General features: G+C 35.7%; 4 protein-coding genes across 4 annotated transcripts; all 4 read left to right on the top strand.

Moving 5' to 3' along the window:
* Window positions 1–870: 870 nt before the first annotated feature.
* LOC136820519 (uncharacterized) lies at window positions 871–6,967 on the top strand (the record flags this gene model as incomplete). Its single annotated transcript, XM_067076705.1, is given in 5 exon segments — window positions 871–1,051; window positions 1,281–1,646; window positions 1,784–2,144; window positions 2,345–2,478; window positions 6,395–6,967. Coding segments are annotated over 5 exon segments (1,509 nt in total).
* On the top strand, window positions 6,967–8,611 carry LOC136820517 (uncharacterized). The gene is made up of 5 exons (XM_067076704.1): window positions 6,967–7,330; window positions 7,470–7,544; window positions 7,659–7,850; window positions 8,010–8,072; window positions 8,212–8,611. The coding sequence occupies exons 1-5, from the start codon at window positions 6,967–6,969 to the stop codon at window positions 8,589–8,591; spliced, it is 1,074 nt and encodes a 357-aa protein (XP_066932805.1). The 3' UTR covers window positions 8,592–8,611.
* Window positions 8,612–9,192: 581 nt separating this feature from the next.
* Window positions 9,193–10,347, top strand: LOC136820516 (uncharacterized). Its single transcript, XM_067076703.1, has 5 exons — window positions 9,193–9,260; window positions 9,471–9,544; window positions 9,658–9,849; window positions 10,008–10,070; window positions 10,208–10,347. Exons 1-5 carry the CDS (start codon window positions 9,193–9,195, stop codon window positions 10,345–10,347), a joined length of 537 nt encoding a protein of 178 aa, XP_066932804.1.
* Window positions 10,348–17,413: 7,066 nt separating this feature from the next.
* Window positions 17,414–20,949, top strand: LOC136820493 (uncharacterized). Its single transcript, XM_067076679.1, has 4 exons — window positions 17,414–17,588; window positions 17,794–17,842; window positions 18,655–18,842; window positions 20,429–20,949. Exons 1-4 carry the CDS (start codon window positions 17,499–17,501, stop codon window positions 20,708–20,710), a joined length of 609 nt encoding a protein of 202 aa, XP_066932780.1. The 5' UTR covers window positions 17,414–17,498; the 3' UTR covers window positions 20,711–20,949.
* Window positions 20,950–23,802: the final 2,853 nt, after the last annotated feature.

The raw sequence follows: 23,802 nt of genomic DNA, 5'->3' as shown, positions 1-23,802 counted from the left end.
AATTCATGAAATGAAAAATAAAATGTTATTTCGTTCACCATAATTCGAACTATTATTTTTAGAAGAGGAAAAACTTCAACGGTCGAAAACTGATTTAATTGACCAGCATTTGAACGATTTCTCAGAAAAATTTCCGTCTCTCTACGTCAATGTCTTCAAATTTTTGCTAACCCATGCAGTAAATCGATGAGCTAATTATTTCAATCATAGTATAAGAAAGCCGCGGCTGGAATATGTACCGCATTGTCTTTTCAGTTAATCGCTGTTCCATCTCTGTCTCCGAGCTTTATAAGAATATCAAGATTATCAGTTTATTATTGGTAGATAGTTTTTGAAATTTTTCTCTTATTTTCCTTCACAAAAAGATTTTTTATTTCTAGATATCTTTGAATCTGTACCCAATGAAACACTTTAACTGATTTTGGACATATTTTAGGGGTATTTTGTGGAAACGATAGTTTTTCGCCAAAATTAAAATTATAAGAACTATATTTAAGATAACAACTTTCCTGTCAGTTTGAATGATAAATTTTGAAGGTGCTGGCTTGAAATTTTCACAGAATTATCTTGATGTACTATTTCATTGATTTCTAGAAAGATTTGACTGAAATATTGTGAAGGCATTTCGAGGCACCTTATTAATTTTTTAGTTCTTTCAGCCCAGCCATTTTGTGCTTGTTTAAATTTCTTATTGTTGATCTTTTCTGCACAATGATATTATAATGCAAGTGTATTATCAAGGGCATATCATTAATGTCTAAAACGCACTGCGAAGTAAGTATTAACGACAAGCTAATAAAGTTTACCATTAAAGATGCTACACTACTTATTTCTTGATCAACAAATAGTCATCAAATACGACAGAGATAGACGGTAGCAATTTTTTGTGTTCCGCAAGAGATACACAATTTGTATTAAACAGTGTAGAATACAGATTGGATTTTTATGTGCAGAAGAATTTTTTGCAATTTTCAAGATGTCATCACACCCGTCAAGACAGCTGAATTCTAGGGCAATTATTGATTCCTTACAGAACAACATCATGCCTTTGGTAAGAAGTGAATATTTTATATTTCAATTAAAATTCCGAGAAATGTAACTTATGGAAAAACTTTTTGTCTTAAATGGTAGACTTCCAAGTGATTTCTGTGCAAGAAATTGGGTTGACGTGAAGGAATGTTTCAAAATTTAAAACAAATTATGCTGCGCTTTTTATGCTAAGTTCTCTTCTACAAATTTAAACTTAACTTTGCAATAACTTCTTACTTTTTTTAATTTAGATAAAAAAAACCGATGGTGTTCTAGCACGTCGTGCCATTTTCGCAGACGAGGATAAACTATCCATTTGTAATGTCCGTTTCATTCTTGATGAACTGCTAGCAAATATGAAAATAAAATTCTTCATTTCGTGCGTCTCTGGAACTCAATCCAACCCGAAAAAGCGTGGAGAAACAAGACCACAAGATCCCTTCCGTGCTTGTATCAATTTTTTCATCTGTTATGAAAAATCTATCATCCAGGAACATGAAATTTTTCAGGGATTTCATAACGCTACCGACACCAAATTTGAAAATAAGCCGATGGTGACCAAATCTTCTACCAATGATAGAGAGTCAATATTCAGAATGCTGCAACAAACTGTTAAAGTGAGAAAAATTTCATCTATTATTTCCGTTAACTCAAATTTACAAATTTTATATTTCAGCGGCAGACCTAAAACTTTTAGCAAGGAATTAGAACCGAATTTTTGATATTTTTAATCATTTTTTTGCCTTTGTTTTAGGATCACAATAGCAAATGCATCCAAACACTCATACATGACAGCCTGTTCCACTGCTTTGAAAAAGCTAATCCTACAATGCCTTGTGATATGGTTGACGAGACTGTTCGTGCCCAACGTCAGGAAGTGTGTCGTCTTCACTGCTGTGATATCCGGATTGCAGAATCATTTTCCAACGCCAGCAAAAATCTGACAAAATCTAAACTTGTCCATATTTATGACGGTATGGGGACATTAGACGAGGATCTTCCTGAGGCACCGCCATCATCAAACCTATCGAAGGCGGCAGACAAAATATCTGAATTGATGAAGAAGCTTAACTATCGATTGTACCGTGGCATGGTTTATTTCAAACCTGAAGAAGGTAACTTAATTATTAGGCACTTTGAAATTGTTTCATGGCTGTGAATTTCGTAAACTTTTAGGAGTAATTGAATAATTTCAACATAACGTTTTTCTTGATATTAAACTGTTTGAGTTTCCTATCGATTTAAAAAAAATTGAACTTTGTAAAGTGGAAAAATCTACATTTCTACAGCTTTTCCTTTTTTTCTTCACCGACAGCAAAATTCACATTCAAACTTCTTTGCGATCCTGAAGAATTTCTATGCAAAGTACAAACGAACGCAGGACTGAAGGAATTAGTATTGGCAAACAATGCAAATCTTTTGAAGCATATGTCTAGCATTCATACTGAAGTAAGTACTTTAATTTTGATAAAATGGTTAGTCTCCTAAAAATTTAAGGCTTGAATTCGTTAACTCGTAATCTTTTACAACATGACCATCAGATTTTTTCTTTCATTTTTAAGTTTATAAATTGAAAAGTTCAACTCTGGTAGTCCATTTCATAGACCGTTAGACCGCCAGTAGGCCGTCTCATTTATGAGCATTTGTACTGGAAGACCGTAGGCCGTCAATTTTAGACTCTTAAAAGGTGTTCTTTTCGTTATTTTCATCTATGACTGTTTTTAGAATTCTTTGAAAAGTAGCTCAACTGTGGTAGTCCATTTCATAGACCGTTAGACCACCAGTAGGCCGTCTCATTTATGAGCATTTGTACTGGCAGACCGTAGGCCGTCAATTTTAGACTTTCAAAAGGTGTTCTTTTGGTTATTTTCATCTATGACTGTTTTTAGAATTCTTTGAAAAGTAGCTCAACTGTTAGTAGTCCATTTCATAGACCGTTAGACCGCCAGTAGGCCGTCTCATTTATGAGCATTTGTACTGGCAGACCGTAGGCCGTCAATTTTAGACTTTCAAAAGGTGTTCTTTTGGTTATTTTCATCTATGACTGTTTTTAGAATTCTTTGAAAAGTAGCTCAACTGTTAGTAGTCCATTTCATAGACCGTTAGACCGCCAGTAGGCCGTCTCATTTATGAGCATTTGTACTGGCAGACCGTAGTAGGCCGTCAATTTTAGACTTTCAAAAGGTGTTCTTTTGGTTATTTTCATCTATGACTGTTTTTAGAATTCTTTGAAAAGTAGCTCAACTGTTAGTAGTCCATTTCATAGACCGTTTAGACCGCCAGTAGGCCGTCTCATTTATGAGCATTTGTACTGGCAGACCGTAGGCCATCAATTTTAGACTTTCAAAAGGTGTTCTTTTGGTTATTTTCATCTATGACTGTTTTTAGAATTCTTTGAAAAGTAGCTCAACTGTTAGTAGTCCATTTCATAGACCGTTAGACCGCCAGTAGGCCGTCTCATTTATGAGCATTTGTACTGGCAGACCGTAGGCCGTCAATTTTAGACTTTCAAAAGGTGTTCTTTTGGTTATTTTCATCTATGACTGTTTTTAGAATTCTTTGAAAAGTAGCTCAACTGTTAGTAGTCCATTTCATAGACCGTTAGACCGCCAGTAGGCCGTCTCATTTATGAGCATTTGTACTGGCAGACCGTAGGCCGTCAATTTTAGACTTTCAAAAGGTGTTCTTTTGGTTATTTTCATCTATGACTGTTTTTAGAATTCTTTGAAAAGTAGCTCAACTGTTAGTAGTCCATTTCATAGACCGTTAGACCGCCAGTAGGCCGTCTCATTTATGAGCATTTGTACTGGCAGACCGTAGGCCATCAATTTTAGACTTTCAAAAGGTGTTCTTTTGGTTATTTTCATCTATGACTGTTTTTAGAATTCTTTGAAAAGTAGCTCAACTGTTAGTAGTCCATTTCATAGACCGTTAGACCGCCAGTAGGCCGTCTCATTTATGAGCATTTGTACTGGCAGACCGTAGGCCGTCAATTTTAGACTTTCAAAAGGTGTGTCTTTTGGTTATTTTCATCTATGACTGTTTTTAGAATTCTTTGAAAAGTAGCTCAACTGTTAGTAGTCCATTTCATAGACCGTTAGACCGCCAGTAGGCCGTCTCATTTATGAGCATTTTGTACTGGCAGACCGTAGGCCGTCAATTTTAGACTTTCAAAAGGTGTTCTTTTGGTTATTTTCATCTATGACTGTTTTTAGAATTCTTTGAAAAGTAGTTCAACTGTGGTAGTCCATTTCATAGACCGTTAGACCGCCAGTAGGCCGTCTCATTTATGAGCATTTGTACTGAAAGACCGTAGGCCGTCAATTTTAGACTTTCAAAAGATGTTCTTTTAGTTATTTTCATCTATGACTGCTTTTAGAATTCTTTGAAAAGTAGTTCAACTGTGGTAGTCCATTTCATAGACCGTTAGGCCGCTAGTAGGCCGTCTCATTTATGAGCATTTGTACTGGAAGACCGTAGGCCGTCAATTTTAGACTTTCAAAAGGTGTTCTTTTGGTTATTTTCCTCTATGACTGTTTTTAGAATTCTTTGAAAAGTAGCTCAACTGTTAGTAGTCCATTTCATAGACCGTTAGACCGCCAGTAGGCCGTCTCATTTATGAGCATTTGTACTGGAAGACCGTAGGCCGTCAATTTTAGACTTTCAAAAGGTGTTCTTTTCGTTATTTTCATCTATGACTGTTTTTAGAATTCTTTGAAAAGTAGCTCAACTGTGGTAGTCCATTTCATAGACCGTTAGACCGCCAGTAGGCCGTCTCATTTATGAGCATTTGTACTGGAAGACCGTAGGCCGTCAATTTTAGACTTTCAAAAGGTGTTCTTTTCGTTATTTTCATCTATGACTGTTTTTAGAATTCTTTGAAAAGTAGCTCAACTGTGGTAGTCCATTTCATAGACCGTTAGACCGCCAGTAGGCCGTCTCATTTATGAGCATTTGTACTGAAAGACCGTAGGCCGTCAATTTTAGACTTTAAAAAGGTGTTCTTTTCGTTATTTTCATCTATGACTGTTTTTAGAATTCTTTGAAAAGTAGTTCAACTACTGTAGTAGTCCATTTCATAGACCGTTAGACCGCCAGTAGGCCGTCTCATTTATGAGCATTTGTACTGGAAGACCGTAGGCCGTCAATTTTAGACTTTCAAAAGGTGTTCTTTTCGTTATTTTCATCTATGACTGTTTTTAGAATTCTTTGAAAAGTAGCTCAACTGTGGTAGTCCATTTCATAGACCGTTAGACCGCCAGTAGGCCGTCTCATTTATGAGCATTTGTACTGAAAGACCGTAGGCCGTCAATTTTAGACTTTAAAAAGGTGTTCTTTTCGTTATTTTCATCTATGACTGTTTTTAGAATTCTTTGAAAAGTAGTTCAACTACTGTAGTAGTCCATTTCATAGACCGTTAGACCGCCAGTAGGCCGTCTCATTTATGAGCATTTGTACTGAAAGACCGTAGGCCATCAATTTTAGACTTTAAAAAGGTGTTCTTTTCGTTATTTTCATCTATGACTGTTTTTAGAATTCTTTGAAAAGTAGTTCAACTGTGGTAGTCCATTTCATAGACCGTTAGACCGCCAGTAGGCCGTCTCATTTATGAGCATTTGTACTGGAAGACCGTAGGCCGTCAATTTTAGACTTTCAAAAGGTTTTCTTTTCGATATTATCATCTATGACTGTTTTTAGAATTCTTTGAAAAGTAGTTCAACTGTGGTAGTCCATTTCATAGACCGTTAGACCGCCAGTAGGCCGTCTCATTTATGAGCATTTGTACTGGAAGACCGTAGGCCGTCAATTTTAGACTTTCAAAAGGTGTTCTTTTCGTTATTTTCATCTATGACTGTTTTTAGAATTCTTTGAAAAGTAGCTCAACTGTGGTAGTCCATTTCATAGACCGTTAGACCGCCAGTAGGCCGTCTCATTTATGAGCATTTGTACTGGAAGACCGTAGGCCGTCAATTTTAGACTTTCAAAAGGTTTTCTTTTCGATATTATCATCTATGACTGTTTTTAGAATTCTTTGAAAAGTAGTTCAACTGTGGTAGTCCATTTCATAGACCGTTAGACCGCCAGTAGGCCGTCTCATTTATGAGCATTTGTACTGAAAGACCGTAGGCCGTCAATTTTAGACTTTAAAAAGGTGTTTTTTTGGTTATTTTCATCTATGACTGTTTTTAGAATTCTTTGAAAAGTAGCTCAACTGTAGTAGTCCATTTCATAGACCGTTAGACCACCGGTAGGCCGTCTCATTTATGAGCATTTGTACTGGAAGACCGTAGGCCGTCAATTCTAGACTTTTTATGGACTTGAGACGGATTGAAAACATACTAATTTTTCCAATTTTCTTTTTCAGCTCTTTCCTAAAATCAAGATCGACTACGATTTCATCGAGGTGAAAAACAATACATATCTAAAACTTTCAAGTCGAGCATACGTCAGTTGCCCCTTTACCGATGACGAGTTTGGCGTCACAAGTCCACGCAGCTTTCACGATTTTGATCCCTATCGGACGAATTGCCACGGAGGTTTCATGGCTTCAGCAATCGAGCATTGGTTTCCAAGGTTAGAAGACCAAGTCAAATTAGCCCACAGAATTTACCAATGCCTACTTTGCTTCCAGCTACCAGACAAGACAAGAAAGCTAACACTAATTGGAAAAATCGACTCAGGCAAAACGTCAATTATGAACTTCTTTTCTGCATTAATACCCGAAGAAAAGATCTCCATTTTGACAAAGGAAACCACGTTTGGTCTGTCCATGATAACCGATGATACAGAGCTGCTTTATGTTGATGAATGGACGCGTGAGATGACACCCCCAGACATTGCAAAAATGCTGTTCCAAAATGGCCGGTTTCCTCAAGCCATCAAGTTCAAGTCACCAAAGATGAGAAAAGATGGAAGCTGGTGTCTTCTTGACATGTAATGCGATGCCCAAAATTTGGTAAAGAACAAGAGGCTGTGGAAAGGAGATTGGCAATGTTTCATACCCGACCACTTGAAAATATAGACCCCTCTGCACCATCTTGGATTAAGTCTAATGCGATGAACTGCCTAACATACTTAGTAAACCTAATCAATTCAAACCTCGACGTCTTGGACGAAGATGATCTTTCTTACACTTTACCTAAAGACGTAAGATGTGCAAACACCATGCTGATGGACAAGATAGACGAAAAGAAACTCGATGCTATTCAAAAGTGCGTTGTCGACAAAGATAAGTCCGTTGAACTTGCCCAACCATTGACTGGATATGACATCTTTCGAATTGAACAACCTTGCGATGACGGTAATTACATTTTCTACCTTTCTTTTTATTTTGTATTGGTATTTTGACGAACTTTCAATATCATGGGAGAAGATTCTATTCGCAAAGGGAACTACTAAAGCTATAAGATGAAACTTAAAGTACTTTTTTTCTTCTTCAGATCAATCAAAACAACCCGACGTGGATAATGAAAGTGATGTGGACATGTCAAAGTCTATCACTTTGAAAACGAATGGTAAGGATTGGCTCCCTTTTATTTATAAGTATCTAATTGACCATTGATCCGCGAATGGTTTTGCATACTTTAGCCTTGCCAAATTTAATAGCGTCTATTCTTTCCTCTTCTTAGATAAAGTTGACAGTGACGCACTCATTGGTTTCATTTCGTCATCTACCGAACAAGACTCCGATATAGAACCTCCTCGGAAACGAGCCCGTCACAGATGGATCGGAAGTCCAGTTCCAACAGAAGAACCAGAGACGGCTACAATCAAAGATCTTCTGAACAGCCTTGTTGAACGTGTTTCAGATCTTCAAAATGGTGAGCACATTAATTTTTCTTGTACGGTCATTAATACCAACATTTTTACCCTTAACTACCAGGTTTATGGTGATTTTGTTTATTTAGCTAAAGAATCAACTCATTTTTATTGTGCATGAGTTTTGATTTAAAGGTTCTCTTCTTCTTCATTTTGATCAGGTGACGTCATGGCATCACCAAGTACGTCTGAAAAAGCAAACAATATGGGTACTACATTGAATGGTAAGAGAATACTTGTTCTATTTTTTTTGCATTTTCTTTACCAGTTGCCTGAGCCAGCGAAAGATCTTTTATCAGCCTAAAATCAAAGCATAACAACTTGTGGTTTAAATAAGTGACAAAAGGTTTTTCCCTTTTTCAGTGGTAGAAAGCCCCGTCAAGCGTAAAGATTTCATCAAATCGTGTAAACGCTTCAAGATCGAGGACGTCAACCAGCTCGAATACTGGCAATGCGTAAAGCACTATCTGTTCAACAATCTTGGGTTCAAACGTTTGCATGATCCTGTCGCACATTCTTTGTTCCGTACAAATGAAAAGTACGTTGCATCCTTAAAATCACCAAGACCACCAACCATAGCAAATCCATTTGAAGATGCAGCCTTTCTGGTTCTAAGTAAGCCGAGAATGAGTTTTGATTTCCCGGGGTTTTTCCGGAGATATCCATCGTGTATGAGAAAAATAAAGGAGATTAGAGATGAACTCAACATTCGGATCACCACACCAAATACTCAAAAGTTTTGAAATTTAAGTAATTTTTACTGAAATAGTGCTANAAATTGGCCCACAGAATTTACCAATGCCTACTTTGCTTCCAGTACCAGACAAGACAAGGAAAGCTAACACGAATTGGAAAAATCGACTCAGGCAAAACGTCAATTATGAATTCTTTTCCGCATTAATACCCGAAGAAAAGATCTCCATTGACAAAGGAAACCACGTTTGGTCTGTCCATGATAACGATTGATACAGAGCTGCTTTATGTTGATGAATGGACGCGTGAGATGACCACCCCCAGACATTGCAAAAATGCTGTTCCAAAATGGCCGGTTTCCTCAAGCCATCAAGTTCAAGTCACCCAAGATGAGAAAGATGGAAGCTGGTTCTTCTTGACATGTAATGCGATGCCAAAATTGGTAAGAACAAGAGGCTGGGAAAGGAGATTGGCAATGTTTCATACCCGACCCACTTGAAAATATAGACCCCTCTGCACCATCTTGGATTAAGTCTAATGCGATGAACTGCCTAACATACTTAGTAAACCTAATCAATTCAAACCTCGACGTCTTGACGAAGATGATCTTTCTTACACTTACCTAAAGACGTCGTAAGATGTGCAAACACCATGCTGATGGACAAGATAGACGAAAAGAAACTTGATGCTATTCAAAAGTGCGTTGTCGACAAAGATAAGTCCGTTGGAACTTGCCCCAACCATTGACTGGATATGACATTTTTCGAATTGAACAACCATGCGATGACGGAATAATTACATTTCTACCTTTCTTTTTATTTTGTATTGGTATTTTGACAAACTTTCAATATCCTGGGAGAAGATTCTATTCGCAAAGGGAACTACTAAAGCTATAAGATGAAACTTAAAGTACTTTTTTTCTTCTTCAGATCAATCAAACAACCTGACGTGGATAATGAAAGTGATGTGGACATGTCAAAGTCTATCACTTTGAAAACGAATGGTAAGGATTGGCTCCCTTTTATTTATAAGTATCTAATTGACCATTGATCCGCGAATGGTTTGCATACTTTAGCCTTGCCAAATTTAATAGCGTCTATTCTTTCCTCTTCTTAGATAAAGTTGACAGTGACGCACTCATTGGTTTCATTTCGTCATCTACCGAACAAGACTCCGATATAGAACCTCCTCGGAAACGAGCCCGTCACAGATGGATCGGAAGTCCAGTTCCAACAGAAGAACCAGAGACGGCTACAATCAAAGATCTTCTGGACAGCCTTGTTGAACGTGTTTCAGATCTTCAAAATGGTGAGCACATTAATTTTTCTTGTACGGTCATTAATACCAACATTTTTACCCTTAACTCCAGGTTTATGGTGATTTTGTTTATTTGGCTAAAGAATCAACTCATTTTTATTGTGCATGAGTTTTGATTTAAAGGTTCTCTTCTTCTTCATTTTGATCAGGTGACGTCATGGCATCACCAAGTACGTCTGAAAAAGCAAACAATATGGGTACTACATTGAATGGTAAGAGAATACTTGTTCTATTTTTTTTGCATTTTCTTTACCAGTTGCCTGAGCCAGCGAAAGATCTTTTATCAGCCTAAAATCAAAGCATAACAACTTTTGGTTTAAATAAGTGACAAAAGGTTTCCCTTTTTCAGTGGTAGAAAGCCCCATCAAGCGTAAAGATTTCATCAAATCGTGTACAACGCTTCAAGATCGAGGACGTCAACCAGCTCGAATACTGGCAATGCGTAAAGCACTATCTGTTCAACAATCTTGGGTTCAAACGTTTGCATGATCCTGTCGCACATTCTTTGTTCCGTACAAATGAAAAGTACGTTGCATCCTTAAAATCACCAAGACCACCAACCATAGCAAATCCATTTGAAGATGCAGCCTTCTGGTTCTAAGTAAGCCGAGAATGAGTTTTTGATTTCCCGGGGTTTTTTCGGAGATATCCATCGTGTATGAGAAAAATAAAGGAGATTAGAGATGAACTCAACATTCGGATCACCACACCAAATGCTCAAAAGTTTTGAAATTTAAGTAATTTTTACTGAAATAGTGCTAGAAAAAAAAGCTTTTCTTGTCTTTTGATGCTTTTTTTACCTTCCCTTCGACTCTGAATCTTAAATTCGACGGTCTTACGGTCTTCCTATAGAAAACTCTCATAAAATCACGGGCTACCCCTGGTCTACTGGTCTACAGAATGGTCTTCATTTTCAAAAGAGTATAAATGGAATTTGAGTTAGGACTTTGAAACTTTTGATGATTTTTTATCTTCCTTTGACTCTGTAATCTCAAATTTGACGGTCTTACGGTCTTCCAATAGAAACTCTCATAAAATCACCGGGCTACCCCTGGTCTACTGGTCTACAGAATGGTCTTCATTTTCAAAAGAGTATAAATGGAATTTGAGTTAGGACTTTGAAACTTTTGATGATTTTTTATCTTCCCTTTGACTCTGTAATCTCAAATTTGACGGTCTTACGGTCTTCCAATAGAAACTCTCATAAAATCACCGGGCTACCCCTGGTCTACTGGTCTACAGAATGGTCTTCATTTTCAAAAGAGTATAAATGGAATTTGAGTTAGGACTTCGAAACTTTTGATGATTTTTCATCTTCCCTTTGACTCTGTAATCTCAAATTTGACGGTCTTACGGTCTTCCAATAGAAACTCTCATAAAATCACCGGGCTACCCCTGGTCTACTGGTCTACAGAATGGTCTTCATTTTCAAAGAGTATAAATGGAATTTGAGTTAGGACTTTGAACTTTTGATGATTTTTTATCTTCCCTTTGACTCTGTAATCTCAAATTTGACGGTCTTACGGTCTTCCAATAGAAACTCTCATAAAATCACCGGGCTACCCCTGGTCTACTGGTCTACAGAATGGTCTCCATTTTCAAAAGAGTATAAATGGAATTTGAGTTAGGACTTTGAAACTTTTGATGCTTTTTTATCTTCCCTTTGACTCTGTAATCTCAAATTTGACGGTCTTACGGTCTTCCAATAGAAACTCTCATAAAATCACCGGGCTACCCCTGGTCTACTGGTCTACAGAATGGTCTTCATTTTCAAAAGAGTATAAATGGAATTTGAGTTAGGACTTTGAAACTTTTGATGATTTTTTATCTTCCCTTTGACTCTGTAATCTCAAATTTGACGGTCTTACGGTCTTCCAATAGAAACTCTCATAAAATCACCGGGCTACCCCTGGTCTACTGGTCTACAGAATGGTCTTCATTTTCAAAAGAGTATAAATGGAATTTGAGTTAGGATTTTGAAACTTTTGATGATTTTTTATCTTCCCTTTGACTCTGTAATCTCAAATTTGACGGTCTTACGGTCTTCCAATAGAAACTCTCATAAAATCACCGGGCTACCCCTGGTCTACTGGTCTACAGAATGGTCTTCATTTTCAAAAGAGTATAAATGGAATTTGAGTTAGGACTTTGAAACTTTTGATGATTTTTCATCTTCCCTTTGACTCTGTAATCTCAAATTTGACGGTCTTACGGTCTTCCAATAGAAACTCTCATAAAATCACCGGGCTACCCCTGGTCTACTGGTCTACAGAATGGTCTTCATTTTCAAAAGAGTATAAATGGAATTTGAGTTAGGACTTTGAAACTTTTGATGATTTTTTATCTTCCCTTTGACTCTGTAATCTCAAATTTGACGGTCTTACGGTCTTCCAATAGAAACTCTCATAAAATCACCGGGCTACCCCTGGTCTACTGGTCTACAGAATGGTCTCCATTTTCAAAAGAGTATAAATGGAATTTGAGTTAGGACTTTGAAACTTTTGATGCTTTTTTATCTTCCCTTTGACTCTGTAATCTCAAATTTGACGGTCTTACGGTCTTCCAATAGAAACTCTCATAAAATCACCGGGCTACTCCTGGCCTACTGGTCTACAGAATGGTCTTCGTTTTTAAAAGAGTATCAATTCAATTTAGGTTAACACTTTGAAAATTTGATGATTTTTTACCTTCCCTTTGACTTTGGAATCTCAAATTTGACGGTCTTACGGTCTTCCTATAGAAACTCTCATAAAATCACCGGGCTACCCCTGGTCTACTGGTCTACAGAATGGTCTTCATTTTCAAAAGAGTATAAATGGAATTTGAGTTAGGACTTTGAAACTTTTGATGGTTTTTTATCTTCCCTTTGACTCTGTAATCTCAAATTCGACGGTCTGATGGTCTTCCTATAGAAACTCTCATAAATCCACCGGGCTACTCCTGGCCTACTGGTCTACAGAATGGTCTTCGTTTTTAAAAGAGTATCAATTCAATTTAGGTTAACACTTTGAAAATTTGATGCTTATTGCCTCTTATTTGAATTTAGAATCTCAAAATTGTCGGTCTGATGGTCTCCCCATAGAAACTCTCATAAATCAACCGGGCTACCCCTGGCCTACTGGTCTACAGAATGCTCTTCATTTTAATAAAATATAAATTGAATTTGAGTTAGGACAGTGAAATTTTAATGCTTTTTTACTTTCCCTTTGACTTTGAAATCTTAAATTTGACGGTATTACGTCAAAATCACCGGGCTGCTCGTGGTGCTGGACTACAGAATGGTCTTCGGTTTTTGAAACATTTCGGATTGGGTTTAAATAATCAAGAAACATTCTTTTTATTTTGACTTTTTCTTTTTCTTTTTCCTTACTATAAAATCTTCCACCTCCACTGTCACACTAGTCCTTTTGGTTTTCCTTTTCAATATTTTCTCCTCTTCTCCACTTTTTCGTTCTTCATCCGAAGATATCACAATGACGTCGGGCTCTGAAAATAAAAAGATAAAACACGAGAGTCATGTTATGTCCAAAACTTAACCTTTAAGACATAAAAAAGGACGAAATTGAAAACGAGCTTGTAAGAAAAAATCAAAAGGGTCACCTTTTGGCTTTGGTCCATATAGCCTGACCATAGTTGATTGGCTAAAACAGGTACAATTTTGCTTTAGCATTTCCTCCTCTTTCCTCTTTTGTGCATCTGCCATTTTCTCGGAAAGGACAAGTAAAGTGTGTAATATTTCCATCTTCAGTGGTCCTTTTAACAGGTCCAGAAATATAACCCGAATTGGAAAACTACCGGTACACAAGAAATCGGGGAAAGTTATGGTACTCTCACCTTATAGAGAGAGGAAGTAAAATGGTGTAATGGTCTATAGAACGGTCTTCACTTAAAAAAAAAAATGGTATTGACCTCTATTGGAAATACTTAAATTAGTTTGAAATTTTTTTACAGCTCTAATTTTGCAATTTTGACGGTCTCTGAATAAGAGATTTTAAATTTTTCCAACTAAACATATCAAAATATTTAATAAACTGGCATAGAAGGGAAGATTTAAAATTGAAACATTCAAAATTATTTCAAGCATTATCAATGAAATTTTGAAAATGAAAAACACGATTTAAAAAATTTTAAAAAATATATATTTTAAGTAAATTTACAAGTCTGTGCCCTACGACATAATGTTGCACCCTGTCTTGACGAAGGAAATGAGAATTCAGGATCAGCCAGAATCTTTGACCATGCACACCCATATTTCTGAATTCCTAATTTCAAAAATTTATCTTCTGTTGAAGAAAATGCTACTTTTTTCTGGCGTTGACCTTTTGCTTTGATTCGATTGCTTTGTGTTACAGAGTCTGATTGTGTGATATTAAAGTGCGGGGCTTGAAGAGTCGATGTATCCAGAATTTCTGTAATTTTTGATAGAGCATTTCTTGATGGAGTCTCATCGGTTAATTTTTCCATTACTTGTTTCCCTTTCGATGCAACATCTCTAGATTGAAGTTTTTGGTAGTGGACTCGCGCGACAAACGATGTATGTTTTTGGTCTTGAGAGAGAACATGCTGCTCTTCGACTGTCAATTTCGCTGCGCTTTCCGTTTCAATGATCTGTCGATATCTAGTTGGATTGATGTACTTTCCAATAGCTTGAAAAACTAACCTTCCAAAGACGTCACTTAGACGTGAAAGTTGCGTTCCGTTCCTAGTAATTAGAAGATAGTCACATGTCGGATTCATTCTTGATCTAATACATTTGATGTATCCATTGACAATATCTAAGACTTGTTTTGTAAAAATTAAGGTGTCGAATCCGTATTTTTCCATAGTTTTGAACACTGTTTGGTCGATCATTCCATTTTGGTCAACATTTTCGATCATTTCTACAGTCAGATATTGAAAAGTCATAGGTCTAGTAGCTTTTACCATAAGGAACAGAACTGCAGTGAGAAACCCAGTACAAAATGATAAATCGTGTGACGATGGACGAAAGTCCTTAGTTGAGGTACTAAGTAAAATTTGTGTAAATCTTTCGGCATGATGAGGAATAACTGATTGCATATCTTCTAGGCTTGCCCAGCAATCTATCTTAGACAAGTAATCAACACTGAGCAAAATGTTCCACTCACATCGCATTTTTCGAGCAAGCGTTTTTTTAACACGGTCAATATAAATCTCTGATACCACATATGTTTCGTTAAGTGCTGTGCTGTTCATTCTCCTAAAATCTAGAACATGCGACAAGGAGTTCATATATCCTATTAAACCAGCATAGCCAACACACCAATCCTTTTTTAAGTATTCAATAAAGTCTGAGATAGAAGAAATTGAACCGACACAATAATCTACGATGGTTAGTGGTATGTCCCACTCAGGGTAGCAATCTTGACAGCAAAATTTTAAAAACTTTAAAACTCTGCAACTAACTTGGCTTGACTGTTTATAGCTTTTAGAGCCACCGACGGCACTACACAGCCATGATTTAAAAGAAATGTCAAATGAACAGTCTCGATTGAAAGATGGTATATCCTTAGTCCTACTCCGCTTCGTTCTTTTTAGGGTTGTAGATGTCACAACCTGCTTCGGTAAAACATCCTCTACATTTGGCTTTTCGTCAAAAAAATAATACCACCCATGCCTCTGATAAACATGCTTCCTGCAACCTCGTTTTGATTGATACGATTCACTGTCACAACTCTTTACAGGACAATTAAATAACCCATCTCTATCTGGAACCAAACTCAAGCGTTTTGGTTTAGAAGCAGCTCCTACAGCGTCTTTCCAAATTTTCTTTGATAAAAGTTTCTTTGGCATTCCTTTTCCACGCACAATATACAAATAAAACCAATCTCGACCGAATTCACTCATTCGAAGAAAAAAAATTGCATAAACTTGTAAAAAGTAGCAAAAGCACCCCGATTTGTATTCAAAACAAAGAAAATCCGGGGACATCCTATCACTTATAAATTCTGAATATGAATTAGCATAATTTAACAAAACTTACATATTAACCAATCTCTATCCAGTAAACGGGTCAGTCGTTTGTACCCCCAGTCTTTCTTCAAAATGAAATCATAAGAACGAAAAGACTCTCTCAATATAGACACCCCCTTGAAACTTCAAAAAATGCAGCTGAAATTACTAATCTCAGCTCTTTAAAACGGAGGTACTCGATGGGAAATTTCTTATAAATAAATGGGAACTACAAAGCCCACTAAAACCCCCTAATTTTCTCAAGCAATCAAGCTTTTAAAACGAGACTCTGACAATATCCAGGGTGTGAAGAGATGTAATACAGTTTATTTGAAGAACATATTTCAAAACAGTCCTAATTCGTCCCCTTTTTGGTCAGTAAAATGCTCATCCAAAATAAACGGAGTAACGTTAGGTAAAATACGCTTATTCAAAGATTTTCTTATAAATAACAATAATTTTGACAAGAACGAAAACGACCTCATTAGATGCTCTCAAAGGACCGTTTATTTTCTTTCGATTTCTAGTGAAAAAGGAATCAAAAAGTCCTTAATTGAAACACAGAAAGGAACGTTTGTAACAATTTAATTGAATACCTAAGCGAATATACTACAATCTCCTTTGAGACGCCTTGTACCTTTAAATGTGTTCCCATCCTTAAAAATGGCAGATATACATTTGGGAAATTAAAAAATACAGTTGATTTCGACTTGAACAAAGAGAACAGAATTATTATGAAACGTATAAAATGGTTGTGCGACAAAACAAACAACAAAATTTCGAGATTCCAGTCCAATATCTATGCGTGAAACTATGAGTGCCTCCTTGTCGCTACGCTCCTGCGGGGGCAAAAATAGAAAAAACAGCCAATAGCCTCATCAAAGACTCCTGGGTACCCTGAGTATCAGAGGTTGAGTTTTCAAAGAATATATTAACCTCTGAAGACCAATAATATAAATTTTATCGCACATGTGTCAATCTAATCACTGTAAAAAGAATCAAAGATGAAGAGCAAATATTACCTTATTAATGTCTAGCAGACTGTATCAGTATGCAGTTTACTATTAACAAATTCCCCAGAAACCTCCAAATTTAATTGAAATGAGTTTCTTTCAAAAGAAATCTTTTACGTGATCCCCAAATGTATAACAGTAATTACTAAACTATTAATTATGGAAATGTCACTTTAATTGAATCGAAATAATAGACAGAAATTATGCTATGATTCTCTGTCACTGACTTTTTTTAAAAGCATTGGTGGTATTTTTTAGTTGTGTTTTTAACGACAGGAATAAAAAATCAACTTTGAACTTCATCCGAGATCTTGGATGGTCGTCGTGGATACTTTTGTCTGCGTTGATTGCGCGCTGAATAGAATCTCGATTGGTCGGCACAGCGTCGATATATGATTTCGACCTGTGCTTTTCACAGTACTCCCTGGGGCAAAAGTGATAATATTTATATTCTTCAGATTTTATGTATATAAAAATATAATACTGATTTGATTGAATAATATTCAAAATATTTGTGGTTTTCAAGGATAAATTGTGCTTTATTTCGTCAAACAAAAATCTTCGTCTTTATTTCTTCACTTAGTAATACTTTTTCAAGACGAAATCTTCTTCTTTTCAAACTATCTTAGAATATGTAATTGGCGCAGAAAAAAGGATATGTTTTTTTTTCGAGAAAGAAAATTACAACATTTTTTATTGTTAATGCTGGTCGTTGCATCCACAACCACTTCAAAATGCAGGAAAAAGGTAAGTTACCTTACAGAGTGTGAACAAGGAAGACTCAAAAAAAATGAAAATCACCCATTGACGAAAGTTTCTTATTTTAATAGTAGAGTCAACCAATACCAAACAGTGGAAGTTTATTTTTCTAGTAAAATCTTAGACCATAATGAGATAAATTCTTTCGTTTAAAAGCAAAAATGATGTGCAAAGAGTTTTGAATTTCTTTCAGATTCCAGTGAATGATCATGGTATTCAACCAACCACCATAATCAGTGAAGGCATGTATTCCTGTTATTTTAAAAGTCTAAATCTAAAATTTTCCGCTTTTATTCGGGAGACACTGTATACTTTAGGAGTACAAACTTTGGCAAGCAGAAATTTTCGCGATTTTCGCGAATTTTCAGGAAAGTAAATGTCATTGAAAATTCTTAACAAGGATATTCGCAAAGGTTTATTTTCATTTTTATCCTACGATTCACGAAAGTTTAAAGTGTTTTTTTCCTCAAATTTGCAAAAGTAAAATTTTGTAGATTTCACAATTTTATGATCGCGAAAGTTATTTCTGCTTGCGAGAGTTTGTGCGATCTCTAATAAGTTTTCAAGAAATTTTTTTTGATTTGAAAAGGTTTGTCTACTCCCCTGTAAGAAAATTTAATGGAATTGCCCAGTAGAAGCCATAACAAGTGACACATTCTATTATCAAATTTTGCCTGAATAACACCAGCAGGCACACAACGCTGTTTCGACGTTTATCTAATGTTACCAACGTCCATATAACGTTAGTTGAACGTGATGAAACAACGTTGTGTGCCAGCTGGGACTCTCCTTATTTGAGGGGGTTTATCTAAAGAATCCTGCATTACTAAAAATAGACAAAAAGAACGACAAATTTCATAAAAGATGACATATTTCGCCGTTCACAACCCGACCGAAAGTGACTGTACAACCCCTAGCGATTCATTCCCTTTCGTTTATCACGGGAATTAACTACATGTGGTCTAAAAGAACGACGAATTACGCATGCGTGTTACAATGCAGGATCCTTCAGAGGAACAGACTGTTTACATGATACTTTCAATATATCTTTCAGCCAAAGAATTACATGCGAACAATTTACTTCTTTTTATTCCCATTCTTTCCACTGAATGGAGTGTACAATTACAGTTTAAACTTCTTTCTGAGCATGCTGATGGAAGATGGTGTAATATTATGCATGTTACAAAGGGACAGAATAGGGATGTTTACGGAGATCGGGTACCAGCCATTTTCTTTGATAAGGTAAGCTTTTCATTTAGCATTTTAGTATACTTAAAAACTTATACCTTAATATAAATGGAATTCGCACCCTCACTAAAATTAAGTTTCTTCAGGATTACCTTATTTTCTCTCAAGCTTTAATTTTTAGACAAAAAAGAACCCATTCAACCTAATAAGTAGGTCAATGAGATTTTAAGCTCGATTTTTTGTTAGAAAATTGCAGTTAAAACAAAAGAAAATAGTTAAAGATCAAAGAAATTTACCGTTAACTTCGATCGGAATTGATAGCAAGTTGTGAGGCCTAAGTTTGCTGATACAAATGACAGCTTTCTAAATCATGGTACCATTTTCAACTTTCTCCCCATTTGCCCAACTCGAAAAAAAAGAAGAAGAAACCGGCAGCATCACGGTGGAGCGCATGACGTCAGCTGCGCGGAAATTAACACGCTTGTAATTTGTTCATTATAGTAGGGCCGTGGGCGGTTTTTTTGACAGGCGCCTTCTAATTCTCCAATCGCCGTCGGCCATTTTGAAGTAAAACAAAAAAATTAAAAAATAGCACGCTAAAAGCGAATTTTCATTTGTTATTGTCTCCTGGCCAAACTTAATGTTAAATTAAGTGGGTATCAATTCTGCTCGTCAAATTAGTTATCACTTTAATTAGGTACTTTATTCATAAGATATTCTCTATCCTTATTTACTCTTGACAGACTGTATTTTTCATATAACCGTATAAGCTCGAAACCAGATTTATGCCGGCATTCTTACGCCGTCTTTAGCGCTTTAGATAGCACGATTAAAAGAGCGAAAAACGTTTAAATTTTAAACAAAGTGAACAAAATAATTTGAAAATGTGATTTTTTTGGTGCCTACTCTCAGGTTCCAAATAAATGCCCCTCCCCCGCTTGTTAATCTTTTGAAAATTTGCCAACCCCCCCCCCCCCCGGACCTTATAAGGACCCCCCCCCCCCGTTTATTAATTTTAAAGAATGTTTTCAGCTTTCAAAAACAAGGTACTTTATTTCTCTTGAAATAGCCTGATTTTAGCATTACCTTATTTTTGAGTTTTCGTAATTACAATTTCCACCCCCCCCCCTGGTAATTAGGTCCCTACCCCAGTCTAAAAAATTTTCCAAGCCCCCCCCCTGTTTATTTGAACCACCTTGTTTATTTGGAACTTAAGAGTAAGTGCCATCAGTCATTTCTAAAAATTTTAAGAAAATCGCTCGTTCAAGCTTTAAAGGTTTAAGACTGCGCGGGCCTGACTGAGTGATGGAAAAATGGAAAAATGCCCATTGGTAAAACTTCAATTCAATTCCCAAAAAATAGTCAAAATCTCAAAAAAGTGGATATTTGTCAAATTTTTGCATTTTTTTGACTTTTTTTCAAAAAATCTCGCTAGAAAGACTCAGTTTTAAATTCTTTTTGCTTGACTATGAAGCACAATCCAATTTCTATGACTTAGATAAAACTTTACGATTTCTAATTATCAAACTGGGCATTACAGGAGAGCTTCGCCCTCCTATATAGCCCATGTGAAATACACTTGACATGTACACGGGAAGGGTTAAATTTCAAACAAAATATTGTTCTTTTTTCAATTTCAGTTCAATATGATACTTTCAATACAATCAGCAGTGAATGGCATTATAAGTTATAATATTTTCCATACGATCCAATATAACACAGAATACAATGTGGAAATTCACCAGAGATACAAAAGTGGAGGTGTTTACAAATATTCCATCCTTTTCAATGGGGAAGAAATCCACTCAACCAATAATACACAAGCTCGACAATTTTATGGCGTGAAAGTTTACATTTCCGATCCTTGGTATAACGCATGCATTGGTTTGGTTAAAAATGTCAAGATCACTAACTTTCTGTAAATTCATATTTTGACAGACTGAAGCGCATGTTGTAGTAATTTAAAGGTATATATTTTGGCGGGGATTTTAATTTTGGCGGATTGGTGAAAAACATTTTCCGAAGAAATTTCATTTAGTGCTTGCTGGATTTAATCGTTTTTCAAGACTTAAAACAGAGTTTGGATGATTGGCTCTATCAAAAAATTTGTTGAGCGTTTTGAAGATTAAACTTTTGTTTTGGGTTCCTTGATACTTTTAACCACTGTTACAAGTTGTTTGGTAATTTATCTTTTCAAGAGTAATTCAGAATTTAGCTACAAAAATAAGGCAGAAAACTAAATTTCATACATGGCGCAAATATCAAAAATTCACTATGATGGTCAGAAACCTTAAATCTGCCAAGATTTCGTTATTCATTATGGTGCAGAATGTTATTCAAAACTTCTCAAGTAAGTTACGGCATGTCCAAGGTAAAAGTGAACCAGTTCCACTCATTTTCAAAATGTCAAACATAGCTGGAAAGAAGCGCCTTGTGATGTAGACCAAAGTGATAGCTGTATGAAAAATTTAACTTGAGGCTATAAGAAGTTATAGCCCAAAAACCTGTATTATGACGTCATAAACATTACGTAACATTACGTCACGAAACTTAAAATTCAAATAACTCATAAACTATTAATGATATCAATATAAAATTTTGACAGAACAAATATATCGTAATCCTCTAGAAGTAAAATTTTCAAAATCTCCTGAAAAACGATGACGTCAGCATTTTTAAGGTGGTCGTTAACAAACTTTTTGAAAATGTCAAAAAATATTCAAATTGAAATATCTCAAAAAGTATAAATGATATATTGTTGAAATTTTGTATTATGATACTTCATTATCATCTTGATCTAAAAATAGAAAAAAATGTTAGAAATTTCAAAGACGGGGGTCATGAGGTCATTTCTAAAAATAGATATCAAAATCTTGTGGCAGAAGAATCTCAACAACCAGATGGAGTTAGATTTTGATATTTGGCAGTTATGTTACAATATTGACCTACTGTGTTTTGAGTGAAAAATTTTTAAAAAAATATCAAAAACCGGGGGTAAAAACGCAAAAAACTGTTTTTTTTAATTTTGAAATCAACAAAACATTTTTTGAAAAATCTGTTTCACTCAAAACACCCCTTGCACTAAGAGAAAGCTGTGTACAAAATTCCAAGTAAATCGGGACAGCCAATCCTGAGATTCTTCCGCCACAAGATTGAAAACCCCCGGTTTTGCTGTTTTGCGTAAACTGGCCTTAAAACTATTTTTTGCTGTAGAAAGAGGAAAAAAAGCTTTCAATATGGGATTTTTGACAGATTTCAGTTGAACTTGATGCACTGATTCAATTTTCACCTTCAGAAAGAAAGTAAAGCCATTTTCTTTTGCATGTCTCAGCAAATTTATGGTGTCGCGCAGAACCCTGAAATTACCGCAAACATACAAAAAAGTTGCGTAAACCTTACTTTTGCTTGCGAAAAAGCTTAAATTTGGTGAAAAGTGATTGAAAAGTATTCCCTAACCCTTTCATTGGTTAAAGTAACACATTTCACTGTAACAAAGCAAATCTTTATCCCTATTACTTGAAATACAAGCTGCGTTCAATTCTTATAAAGAGCACTTTCACTTTCACTTTTGCGAAAACCCCGAAACACACCAAAATCAACTATATCACTATCAAAATCCAACTAAATGTGTATGGATAGCTTCAAGAAGAGGTTATGGACGTTTTAAACAATAAATTATTAATTAAATAACTAAAAAGAGAGAGAAAGCAGAAGAAACATTACACGTACCTGTTGCACATTGTGTGGCGCTGAAATTTGATCCCAATGGGAAGGAAATTAGAAAGATTATCAAGTAAAAATGTTCCTTGGAGTTTTGAGAAGCTCTTTATATAAAAAGGAAGCATCAAACCATCACTTACTACAAGAAAATAAGCCATGAAACAGCCATTCCCTTTACCAAAAATTCACACTTGAAATTTGACAAGATTCAAGATGGCGGGTTTGTTTTGATTGTCATAAATCCGGAACTATTAGCAGTACCGGTGTAAAATTTTCCGGGAATGTTCTTTGTGGCTCTAAGTAGCGACAGTAAAAATTTGGAGTCGCTCCAAGAACCAGAAGGGCTAATATTGCAATTTTCGTGACGGGCGGCGAGGTGGGCGTTTGGGGCGGACCACAAAATCTGCTCAGGTACGTGTCTAAAAACCTAAAGTTTTCGACTTTCCTCTTCTTTATATGAAATAAAACTTCGGGATATTGTTTAGCAAGGTTCAAACTTTAATTTAAACCAAAAATTGAAAAATCGACCCGAAAAAGATGATCCTATCTCAGAAGTGTTAACGACCACCTTAAGCCATTTTCGATTTTTGGCTATAAAAAATGATATGTCATCATTTTTTTCAAAATATTTTTAACTTAGAAATTTTTTTACATCAATATCTATTTGTGGTCAAAATTTGACGTTTATATGACTTTTAGTTCACGAGATATTAAAATTTTTAGTTTTATGACGTAATGTATGTAATATTTATGACGTCATAATACAGGTTTTTGGGCTATAACTTCTTATAGCCTCAACTTAAATTTTTCATACACCTATCACGTTGATCTACATCACAAGGCGCTTCTTTCCAGCTACGTTTGACATTTTGAAAGTGAGTGGAACTGGTTCACTTTTTCTTTGGACATGCCGTAACTCACTTGAGTTTGAATTGTTGACTGGTTGAAAAACCATGACATCAGATTTTTTCATACTTTTTTTCAACGGTGTATAGCTTTTTAATATATGAGTAAATACGGGATGAAAAACTGTTGAAAAATACCATTTTAATGCCTTATTGAAAGCAATTGTCAGTTTAATTTTAGTTATTTTTATTGATCTTTTTATTCAACTAGATTTCTACTCTTCAGTTATTTCAAGATGAAGATTATCTTCCTTTAAGAAGTAAGGATCATTTTCAGCCAACTTGGGAACTTAATGCATGTCCCAATTTCTTCGGATTATTACGATATTCTACATCCAAATACACTTCCAAAAATGTATAGTTTAGGGACTGGAACTGGGGACGAAAAA

Source organism: Clytia hemisphaerica, unplaced genomic scaffold (genome assembly GCF_902728285.1).
Source record: "Clytia hemisphaerica strain Z4C2 unplaced genomic scaffold, Clytia hemisphaerica genome assembly, whole genome shotgun sequence".
NCBI classification, from domain to species: domain Eukaryota; kingdom Metazoa; phylum Cnidaria; class Hydrozoa; order Leptothecata; family Clytiidae; genus Clytia; species Clytia hemisphaerica.
This window is presented reverse-complemented; position numbering and strand designations above follow the sequence as displayed.